Genomic DNA, 12,326 nt, shown 5'->3' with positions numbered 1-12,326 from the left:
TCATGCTGCCCCCACAGACAGGACTGTATACAGTATGTTTTATACAGATAACTAATGGAGAAGTGTTCAAAAAGGGTGTCACCATTTAGTGTCACTATCATTTTCAGGTCTCTGGGTGGGTATATTTGAAGAAGTTATTTGAATTAAATACTGTACATCAAGGGTGCCCAAACCCGGTCCTTGAGGGACGGTTTCCTCCATTTTTTAGGTGTAACCCCAATTAAACACACCTGAACTAGCTAATCAAGCTCTTTCTAGGTATACTAGAAACTTCCAGGCAGGTGGGTTAAGGAAAGTTGGAGCTAAACTATGCAGGACACCGGCCCTCCAGGACCAAGTTTGAGCACCCCTGCTGTACATTTATAAATGTCGAATTCTTACCTAAACAGAGTACATAAACACAGTTAGGTAGCAGTGGTGTAAAGTAACTAATTACAAATACTCAAATTACTGAAAATTGAGTAATTTTTCTCAGAAATTGTAATTTACCAAGAAGTTTTATAAATGTGTACTTTTACTGTCCCTTGAGTACATTTTTAGTGCAGTATCGGTACTTTTACTTCTTTGCTTCAACCTGCAGTCACTACTTTATTTCTTTCTTGTCCATGGGAATTGGCTAAAGTAGAAAAAAATAGTTCTGTGATTCTTGTCCAATTAAATCACACATAGAAAGTAAATCGCATAATAATGAACAACATCAACACGTGGGCGTTTTCTAAATGCAGCAAACCCTTTGGAAGCATTAAAAATGTCCCAGAAGATGTTCAAAATATTTACCCACATTGACGCACAGACTTTTAATACACTGGGCATCACTGATGAGAAAATAAATGTCAACTTTAATAAAAAAGAATGTCGTCTGTATGATGACTGAAATCACCAAACAGCTTTAAACAATCGCTAAATGGAACGAATAAAAAATGGAAGGACGAACTGAACAAAGGAAGGACTGAACTAATGAAGGAAGAAAAGACTAAAAAAATGAAGGAAGAATTCAAGGAAGGACTGAACAAACTAAGGAAGGAAAAGAAGGAAAGAGGGAAGGAAAGAACAAACAAATGAATGAACAAAGGACCTAAAGAAAGAATCAGGAAAAATTATGAACAAAAGAATTAATGAATGAGCGAACAAATGAAGGGAGGAATGAAGGAAGGTGGAAATGAACAAATGAATAAAGGAAGAACAGAACAAAGGACCTAATGAAGAAAGTAACAAAAATATAAACGAACAAAGGACTAAATGAATAAAGTGTTCAAGGAAGAACTGAACAAACTAAGAAAGGAAGGAAGGAACGAACAAATGAACAAAGGACCTAATAAAGGAAAGAACAAAAATATAAATGAGCGAACAAATAAAGGGAGGAACGAAGGAAGGACCAAATAAATGAAGTAAGGAATGAACAAATGAATGAATGAAGGAGAGACAGAACAAACAATGGAAGAAAGGTTGAAGGGAACAAACGAATATACAGTAGGAAGAACACTAAATGCACTACAGAATGTTACAATCACACATCCCTGCACAAACTGGATGTAAATGCAAAACTACTTTTTACAGCGTAATACTCACTACTCACTACTCTTGAGTACTTTTGAAAGGTCTACTTTTTACTCATACTTTGAGTAATATTTACAACAGATACTTTTACTCTACTTGCACTACATTTTTAGGCAAGTCATGTTAGGCAAGGTACTTTTACTTGCGTATGATTTTTCAGTTCTCTTTTCACCACTGTTAGGTAGTATATAAACAGAATAACCATAAACAAATACACATAGACTAACATAAACAAATGTTCCTTTCAGCAAATCACCTAATAAATCTGACAAATAAACATATAACTCAATATATATTGCAACATTGTGTTCATGTGCTTGGATGTAAACACAAGCTTGCTTAGAAATAACTGCCATGCCATAAATCAAAGAAGAACTGTTGCAACATATGTTGTGTCTGGGTTTATTTAAACTAGCTGCAGGTATCCCCTGTTGCAACATGCATGGAGATCTAAAATTAGATATTATATTACATTGATCTGAGAAACATGTTCACGTCAGTCCATTTTGCTCTGTTCACACTAAACATCCAACAGTGTTATCCACTCAAAGGTTTAGGCATACTGCACTGGTCAGCTGAACATGCTGAAAGTAGGTCATAACCAGTGTTAGATTATGCTAGCAGAGTCTGTAGATTGTGCTACTGAAAGATAACAGTAATACTACTACTACTACTACTACTACTACTACTACTACTACTAATAATAATATATATACAATTGCAGTCAGAATTATTAGCCCTCTTCGATTTTTTCTTCTTTTTTAAATATTTTCCAAATAATATTTAACAGAGCAAGGACATTTTTTACAGTATGTCTGATAATATTCTTTCTTCTGGAGAAAGTCTTATTTGTTTTATTTTGGCTATATAAAAGCAGTTTTTAATTTTTTATGTACCATTTTAGGGACAAAATTATTAGCCCCTTTAAGCTATATTTTTTCTCGATAATCTAAAGAACAAACCACTGCTACAATAACTTGCCTAATTCCCCTAACCTGCCTAGTTAACTTAATTAACCTAGTTAAGCCTTTAAATGTCACTTTAAGCTGTATAGAAGTGTCTTAAAAATATCTAGTAAAATATGATATACAGTCATAATGGTAAAGATAAAATAAATCAGTTATTAGAAATGAGTTATTAAAATTATTATGTTTATAAATGTGTTGAAAAAAATCTTCTCTTCCTTAAACATAAATTGGGGGAAAAATAAGCGGTCTAATAATTGAGGGGGGCTAATAATTCTGACTTCAACTGTATATATAATGTTAATAATTCAAAATAAAATGCACAGTATCCAGGGCTTTGCTGTACTTTAGATGATTTTATGGACTTACCACAATAACGATTAATTTGTTTGGGTACAATGTATTTACTGTGTTCACTTAGTATTAAAAAACTCTTTTGCTATTGAGCTCCATGTTATTTTAGGTGTTTAGTGGGGACCAGTAATTTTAGGGTGGGAATGGGAGCATGTTTCTTAATGTGTTTTTATATGTGTCCAGTTACTGTTCACACAATGTTGTATTAACTTCGATTGTTTGCCTTTAATATATATATATATATATATATATATATATATATATATATATATATATATATATATATATATATATATATATATATATATATATATATATATATATATATATATATAAATACAGTCTTCATTTCAGTTGGTTTATTGTCTAGTATTATTTGTATATCACAGTGTTTTATTGCTTTTTTATTAACTATTTTAGTATTTTCTTTTTTTCGTAATTGAATTCTAAGCCATTATTTTTACTCTCCTCCTGTTCCTCACCCTGATTTTGACAGTAATTAAAGATGTTATTACAGAAATGTGTAGGCATGATTTTTAAAGATGAAGTATAATGTAGATACATAAAAAGTGTATTTATAACACTTTCATTTACATATATTAGTTAAGAATTTATATTATTAATAGAAAGTGCATCCAAATGTTTTTTTTGTTTTTTTCAAATTACACTAGATTTTTATTTATGTAATTCCCTTGAGTTGGTAGCTTAAATAAATACTAAATAAAGTCTGACAAATTATATATTATATTATATTATATTATATTATATTATATTATATTATATTATATTATATTATATTATATTATATTATACTATATTATATTATATTATATTATATTATATTATATTATATTATATTATATTATATTATATTATATTATATTATATTATATTATATTCTTTAGACAAAGACAAAGTAAAAAAAAATTAAAATTTTTTTAATATCATAGTTATTCATATTTAGTACACATTTTTAAATTTAAACTTGATAATTGTATCATATTGCACATGATTTTGTAGTTATATGATTATTAGTCACTTTAATATTAATATTAGATGCTTAAACTCAAGATGCTAAGTTTTTATTAAAGTTTTCCACGTGAAATGATGATTGAGATGAGTATCATCTAAATACATTTTTCCAATGTTTTAAAAAAACTGGAGATAAAAAACCTGAACACATTCCTAAAACAAATGCTTCACGACACAATATGAATACAGTAAAATAGTTTGGACTTTTCCAGTGTTAAAAAAATGAGTGAATCATTTGAACCAAATCAACTTTTTTTTTTATTGTATCTCTGATCATTTTTTATTTTGCGATGTCAACCTCAAATTTGAAATTGCTAATTATTTTCTTAAACTTCTAGAAGTTTTTATAGATAGCCTAACAATTCTAACTCTTAAACATTTCAGTAATCCAACCCTAAATTGAAAATTGCATTTTCAGTTCATGCTTAAAAATGCTAATATAAATATACATGGCTGTACCAAATCCTCAACAATACAAAGTATTGCATTGTTTAAATAAAATATAGTATTATTTGATTCAATGAGATGTTGTTTTAAATACAAAATCGTTTATTTTTGACCGTCACGCGAAGAGCACCAGAGAGTTAATCAAACTACAACTCCCAACACATCACTGTTTCACCGCGCAGACTCGCTGGGGTTCTAGCGCATTCCCTTGATGCCTACACGCATGCGCAGTCGTTCATGGGAGCATTGGGTATCAATTTGGTCAAACAGCGGGTGATAAAATGGTAGGTGACATATAAATTAAAAACATTGCTGTCGTTTTCTGCTTCTGTGTTCGACGGAGAAGATCTGGCAAACGTAAATATTTGCGCCTTGTTCGAGTTGTTGTCTGCGCGTGTCGCACCGAGAATGCTCAAAATTGTGTGTATGTTTTGTATGGGCAGGAAGGTCAGTTGTTGATGTTTTGGGAGTTCAGCATGTACCTTCCCGCCTATGTGCCCTATATGTAATGCATAGTGCATATGAGGATGAATAATAACAGGCGCTTTACCCAAGCATGCACGCCGTTAACCCTGATGCTCTGTTTTGGGTTTTAAGGACCCCGTTAACACCTCAAAATCGTTGAACAATCAGGCTAGACGTCATGACTTTTTTTAAAATGCCTTCAAAACAAAAAGGTTTCAGCTTGATGACGTTAAAATAGCTTCATATTAATAACAAACTCAGTTCTGCTATGTTGTCATCCCCAAGTTCAAATTCTGCTAGATAAAAACAAAAGCACCAGAATTTGTGAATGTCTACTCAAACAGATTAGGGGTCTGAGGGCCCCCAAACAACCAGGCAGTCAATGTCAGCAGAACAGGAGGGTTAAGTGACACCCAAAGCCACTCCATAAAATGTCAAACGTCAGACTTTTAGCCCTGCCCTTTAAACCCAGCCTGGTTGTTTTCCAGATTGTTATAAACATGTCTTGAGTGGGCTATTAAACTTTTTTTTGTGCAGTGTTCTGCTTTCATGTCTTGTGATGACCAGTTGTTTTGAACTTGTGAAAAAAAATAGAGTTAAAAGAGCTTACTGTGCATGGATGGAAATAACTGTCGGGTAACCCGGTTGTTTTGCACTGGCCGCCCTGAGCTTGCCATCTCATATTACATGCCAAGCGCAAGTGGCCTGTCACAGGTCCTCACATGCTTGGTGCTTCAGTCGAACTTGCTCTGACCGGTAGAATGTCCTTTCAAATTGACACATTAGTGTGGACGTTTTGTGTTTACGGTTGTCCCCGTTGTCCGCTTTAGTCTTGTGTGCCTGAATGTGTGTAATTTTCTCTCTCTGTATGTTCGTTTGTGTCTCCTTCTGTTTGTATACAGTGCTGAATGTATTCCTGCGTCTGTCTGAGTTCATGTCTGAGGGCATATCTTTTGTGTCCACACAGCATAAACTAAAATCCTCCCAAAAGGACAAGGTACGGCAGTTCATGTCCTTCACTCAAGCCGGGGAGAAGACCGCCGTTTACTGCCTCACTCAAAATGACTGGAAACTAGAGGTGGCCACCGACAACTACTTTCAGAACCCAGATTTGTACCACAAGGAATCCATGAAAAGCTCAGTGGACCGAAAGAAGCTGGAGCAGCTTTACAATCGATATAAAGGTGAGGTTTCTTTACGTTTCCTTAAAATTTGAGTATTCCTTTAAATTCAATTCATTGTCCTATAGCTGTTTGAACCATTGCACGCTAAAAAGTGCTATTTTACAATTGTTACTTAACTATTTTTTTGTTGTTGGTTTTGCCGAATGATTCCAATATAAAGCTATTTTACTTTTCTATTCAGACTGGGCTGTTCCCTCATGGGGACTGTCATTTTGAGATCACACGACCAGCTGTGTCATTCAGTCCAACTGAGTTGCTAATAATAAAAACAACAAGTTTACTTTAAATAGTTCTTAGCCAGTGCTTAAAGCTGGGATGAAGTGGAAAACATTCTCTAAATGCATTATAACAATTTAATTGTAAACGTTATTATTATATTATATATTCAATTTAGGGCTGGGCAATAATGCAATCTCGATAATTATCTTTAGGGACCCCCTCGAAAATGAGATGATTCATCTCTAGGGGCTATCCCATTCATTAAATAAATTAAAATGTTCCATATTAAACGATAACGGTAAATATTTCGGTATAAGTTATTAATGCCTTTATATTTAAAAGACTTACCCAACAATGACTGAAGCCACAAAAATTAGAGGGTTCATAAAATGGCATAACATATTTTCAGGGTCCAACAATTTGGGTCAAACTTTATTTTGATGGTCCGTTTTTTGAATTATTTTACATTTGCATCTACATGCGATCTAATTCTCATTAGTTTTTTAACTAGACTATTAGGGTTAGTGTAAGTTGACATGTACTTGCAAAGTTTCTTATAGTCTGTTAAATGTCTGTTGAAGGAGCAGTATTAACAGACATTAAGCGGACAGTCTACTACTACTCAAATGGACCATCAAAATAATGTGATACCAAAATTTGGTTCATCTCTGACATCTACACACTTTTAGATTCCCATTGTTGAACATTTCTGCTGTTTAATTGGCTCTTTGATCAGTACAGAGTAAAAAAAAAGTCCAGAGCTTATCATTTTTATTGACATAAAGTTTATTTCGATTTGATATAATATGGTTTATCAGTCCAGCGCTAATTCACTTGTATTGCAACTTTTCTCAAAGTCAAAGATTTTTGTGGTCTAAAAGAACTGAATTTGTGGAGATAATTGTGACATTTCTTGTGTTGTTTTGCTGTGAAAAATACCACAGAAAACATTCCAGAGCATTACAGAGCTACCATTGTGCTCTGTAATTCACAAAACGCAAACACTGAAACTAATGTACAATTTGATGTTGTATAATTAAACTCTGTTACTGCATGAAGCAAAACAACCAGCTTTGAGGGGGGAATTACAACATTATCAAAGTTTGATTTAAAGCAAAGAAGTATAAGAAAATATGAGGTACAAGTTCATTGCAAAATAAGTATTTATACAATTACTTAACTTTTTAGAGAGAGTAGGGAAACCATCTCAATAATGTAATACAGTAGATGGAGCAAAATATCTCATTTGGCATGCTTTGGTCATGGCCAATCTGATTGGTGGAATTTTCTGTGTTGCATCATGGGTAATGTAGTTTTTTCTGCAAGAATTTTGCTAATAAACAGGACTGTTTTAAAATAAATTGCAAATAGGTTTAACAAAAACATAACTTTAATTAACAATCTAATAGCTAAGTTTTAATTAAAATTTAGTTTGAATTAAAATTGTCTTCTGGAACCTGACAGTTGAGCTCTGTAGTGAATAAAAAAAATCAGGAAGTTAAACAAGTTTAAAAAAATCAGCGTCATTTTTTCTTGGTGAGAAGCAGTGTTTGTAATAGAAAGTAGCACAGCCTGTTGTGTTTACAGTGGCAACTTCAACCTTTTTTACACAGCATACAGAGAGTGTGGGTAAATTTAACTAGCTGATGGAAAAGATGTCACTCAGAGCGTTCACACTTGTATGTGTGCTTACAGCGAGAGCGGGGGTTGACTGTCAGAAGTTTAGCGATTGAGTCAATACACAAAGCCTACTCAGAGATGGCCCTTTGCTGACTGCGCGCTTGTAAGTCTGTGGGAAATCTGCAGCAATTTAGAAAAAATGCTTTACAAATATTGCAAAGATGCTTGAATTTTGCATTAAATTCTGCAATTGCTGAATCCTAGAGGGAGAATTTCAACCAATTTTGTCTCCATAAACCTATATATAAACAACTATATACATTCAGAACTTCTTCCATCCAGTCATCCACAAAAATATATAGCCAAGCCACTGCCATATAAATATTTTTCATTTTCTAATGATCCATTGCACTTGTTTGTGTCACAATAAGTTATAACTGACCTGTTGCTCTTTATTTACATTCTGACCCTTGTATCATGTTCAAAAGCTGTGACTTCTGTGTTGTAAGACATTGCATTAAATGTAAATTACTTAAAATCAATTGATGCCCCCCCCTCTTGCCCCCAAGAGATTTGCTATATGCATTACACTAGAAAACACTGCAAATTAACAAAGAACATCTTCAATATTTTTTTTTTTTATTTGAAGCTGCCTTAAAATAAAATTAGCTGTTTAAACATTAGACTGTAAACATTAAAAATCACTATGACATATGTCATAGTATACAACTTAAATAGTGGAATTTAGGACATCGTTCAGAGCTTATCATTGTTATTGAATTTATGACATATGTCATAGTATACAACTTATTAGATTTAGTATACAACTTAGTATACAACTTAAATAGTTGTATACTATGACAACTTAAAGTCTGTGTGAACCAGAAGTTGCAGAGACCTTTAATTCAGTATGTTGATGTACCTCCAACTGAAACAGACTCTTGGGTGGGATTGGGGTTTTATTTTGCGCATTCCCTCATAGCAACCTTAATGGTAAGAGAGGATATTAAAATGCAGTTGCAATGGAAGCCTACAGGTTGACGTGTCCAAACACAAGAAAATTACCAGCGTTTTATTGAAGATTACCACCAGGGGATTAACTTCCACAGATTAATTAAGAATAAGAATAACAATGTGAGCTTGCAAAATAAATTTAGTACATTTGAATTCCAGTCCGACTTTAAAAATCAGAATATGCCAAATTGTCCTAGAACATAATGTAAGGCCAGCTTTATCGAGTGGAACAATAAAAAGTCTAAACAAACTCCTCTTGTTAGCAATAAAGCAAAACCTGCAGTTCTCATGTCATGAGTGAGGAAGAATGACATGATCTTTATAAAGAAATGTCATGCATTCACAAATCCTTATAAAACTCCAAAACCATTGGCATGAAGAAGCGCCAGAAAAACATAAACAAAAACATACTCTGAGGCCCATGTAATAACAAATTAGAAAAGAAACTTAGAAAAGTTTTTTTTTTTTTTTTTTTTTTTTTTTTAAATCTACACATACTAGGATAATTTTTTTTATTTTGAGTCACTTAAGTGTTGTGCTTTTCTCCCTCAGATCCCCAGGATGAGAATAAGATCGGGATTGACGGAATTCAGCAGTTTTGTGATGATCTCAATCTGGATCCAGCGAGCATCAGTGTTCTGGTTGTGGCATGGAAGTTTCGTGCAGCAACCCAGTGTGAATTCAGCAAGAAAGAGTTCATCGATGGCATGACAGAGCTGGGGTGAGATTTGATATCATTCATTCATTCATTTTCTTTTTAGCTTTGTCCCTTTATTAATCAGGGGTCGCCACAGCAAAATGAACCGCCAACTAATCCAGCATATGTTTTACATGGCAGATGCCAGCTGCAACCCAACACTGGGAAACACCCATACACACTCATTCACACATATAAACTATGGCCAATTTAGCTTATTTAATTCACCTATACTGCATGTCTTTGGACTGTGAGGGAAACCCACGCAAACACGGGGAGAACATGTAAACTCCACACAGAAATGCCAACGTACCCAGCTGGGGCTCGTACCAGTGACTTTCTTGCTGTGAGGTTATCAGGCTACCCACTTGGCCAACAGATGCCAAAGATTTGACATCATTACTTAAAACTGCGCACACTGTTGACAGTTTTTAGGGTGTGTGGCGGATGGGAATATCAGTAAAGGTGTACGTTTTAGATGATCACACTTTAAATGTGCTACGACCAAAACACCTGTTTCTGTGACAGTCCTCTGGCCTGAAAGCCACAGAAAATTGAGCTAATCTCAAATGCTTGATGTCTTTCAAATCCTTTTGCACATTCAGATTTGCTGAATGAAGCTGTAGTTGAAATACAGTGAGGTTTAAATTGCTCGGTATACATCTTTTGATTCTGAATGAATGACATGTGAATGAGCCTTTAATTAGACTGACAGTGAGCTTTCATTTCATCCGCAGGTGTGACAGTCCAGAGAAACTTCGAGCACTTCTGCCCAGATTAGAACAGGATCTGAAAGACAGCGGAAAATTCAAAGATTTCTATCAATTCACCTTCAACTTTGCCAAGAATCCAGGGCAGAAGGGTTTAGGTAATGACACTTTGAATTCTTTTCCCCTTCTCTTTCTGCTTCACTATGAATAAACAGTCTTATGTTTTACCATTTTAACCGTCAAACTGTCTCCATTTTAGATTTAGAGATGGCAGTAGCATATTGGAACCTGGTTCTGGCTGGACGTTTTAAGTTCCTAGACCTCTGGAACAGATTTTTATTGGTAAGTCATTACACCACTGGACTCTTGACTCTCTTTTGCACTGAAAATGAATTAAAATGGGCATTCTGGCTGCTACCAGCCATTTTAACCACATAGTGGAAGAATTTCCTTCTGCAATTAATTTAAATGCTTACTGTTTGCTATCCTTATTTTGCACAGGAGCATCATAAGCGATCAATTCCCAAAGATACGTGGAACTTGCTTCTGGATTTTGGCAATATGATTGCAGATGACATGTCAAACTATGATGAAGAAGGTGAGACTAAATGGCTAATTGGATCTTTATTGCTTGTTTTTTTAAAGAAAGAAGAATTTTAATCATGTGACATCATCCTTTTTTTAGGAGCATGGCCTGTACTCATCGACGACTTTGTGGAATATGCTCGGCCAATTGTGACGGGATCAAAGCGCAAAACTGTATAGTAATGCTACCACTGGGCGAGAACTCACGCCTTGGTCGCCTCATTGACTTTGTAGTTTTTTTAAAGACTTGTAAGCATAATAAGAGAGAACTAAGAGCAACACTTGAAACCGACAAGCTTTGCAAAAGGAAAACAGGATGGAAAAGACGCCTCAGACCTCCACGCGCCACACGGGAAGGACAAGAGTGCGAGACTCGAAATTTCTTATAGAGCCATCAAATGCACATGGCCAGCTATATTTGCACTGGCGACTCAATTCTAGCCCGAAACCTCTGGAGATTTTGGGTGGAAAACTTCGAACCTAGTACCTCATCTCCATAGCAGTCAGTGTCACTCTGTAGGGCTGAGTCCTCATTGCTTTTACCCACTTTTCACAGTCTGAATTACGGAATAGTCTCTCCAGTTTCGTTTTAGATAATGTACGCATCTGTCCGGGTGTGTATCTCATGCAGGACTTGATGCTGATCATGTCCACTTTTTATGCCAGATGTTCATGGGCAGCACAGCATGCAGCTCACAACACCAGCACTATTGTTACAGTTGTAAAATACTGTATCTACTGCAGCAGTATGTACAGAGAGAAATGTATTATCAGTGATGTTTTATTATATGAAATATGAGACATATGAAAGAAAAGCGTGGTCAAAACAAGATGCCTCCATGCCATGTTCTTGTGTGATTTTTAGGTCAAACGTGTCATCTGCCCTGTTGCGAAACTTGTAACAAACACGGTTCAGTGTTACTCTTTCTTTCTTTTCTTTTCCTTTTTTGTTTTGTTTACCAGATTTATGTTAAAGAAATAAATTATTGCCCTTTATGTTCTTCTCAATCTTTAACATCCCTCTTATTCGTTAACAGAACACAATTAATAGTGTTTACTTTGAAACATTCTCCCGTCGATATCAGAAAGTCGACACACTCATTCACTTCATGAATCACAATACTTATGCAAAGCAAAGTTCTAAGCACATTAGGTTTGCACCAAACATGCAGGACATTGAGGATCATTTTAGTGTCTTCAGAACGCAATTTTCTACTAAAAGCTTTCAGGTCTGGCATGTGGTTTCTAGCTAAATCCATGCATGCTGTAATGTTGATCTTTTTTCAGAAGTTGTGTCTTTCTTGCCAAAGGGTGTGCCAAATCTGCAGTGCCCAAAATATTGATGTCAGCCAAAATGCTCTGCAATGTGGTCAGTGCTGTAGCTGGCCTTTTGGTCACCCGTATGATGTCTTTTTTTTTTTTTTTCGTTTCTTAGTTAGGCCTGGAATTTGCCCAGATTTGTGTTACTCTAAATGCA

The 12,326-nt window shown here is 34.7% G+C and overlaps 1 protein-coding gene across 5 annotated transcripts; it reads left to right on the top strand.

Annotated features, from left to right (window-relative positions):
- Positions 1-4,578: 4,578 nt before the first annotated feature.
- On the top strand, positions 4,579-11,845 carry dcun1d2a (DCN1, defective in cullin neddylation 1, domain containing 2a). Of its 5 annotated transcripts, none has more exons than XM_005167810.5 (7): positions 4,579-4,712; positions 5,788-6,004; positions 9,410-9,578; positions 10,292-10,422; positions 10,524-10,606; positions 10,766-10,862; positions 10,950-11,845. In XM_005167810.5, exons 2-7 carry the CDS (start codon positions 5,830-5,832, stop codon positions 11,027-11,029), a joined length of 735 nt encoding a protein of 244 aa, XP_005167867.1. In that variant the 5' UTR covers positions 4,579-4,712; positions 5,788-5,829; the 3' UTR covers positions 11,030-11,845. The 5 variants fall into 5 exon arrangements, with proteins under 5 accessions (XP_005167867.1, XP_005167868.1, NP_991101.1 ...); XM_005167811.6 differs by having other exon boundaries at positions 4,579-5,576; NM_205538.1 differs by having other exon boundaries at positions 4,612-4,639.
- The last annotated feature ends 481 nt before the right edge of the window (positions 11,846-12,326 follow it).

The sequence above is a fragment of the Danio rerio genome, chromosome 9, assembly GCF_049306965.1.
Source record: "Danio rerio strain Tuebingen ecotype United States chromosome 9, GRCz12tu, whole genome shotgun sequence".
NCBI lineage: Eukaryota > Metazoa > Chordata > Actinopteri > Cypriniformes > Danionidae > Danio > Danio rerio.
The sequence above is the reverse complement of the archived record's forward strand: the minus strand, read 5'-3'. Positions and strand labels throughout refer to the sequence as shown.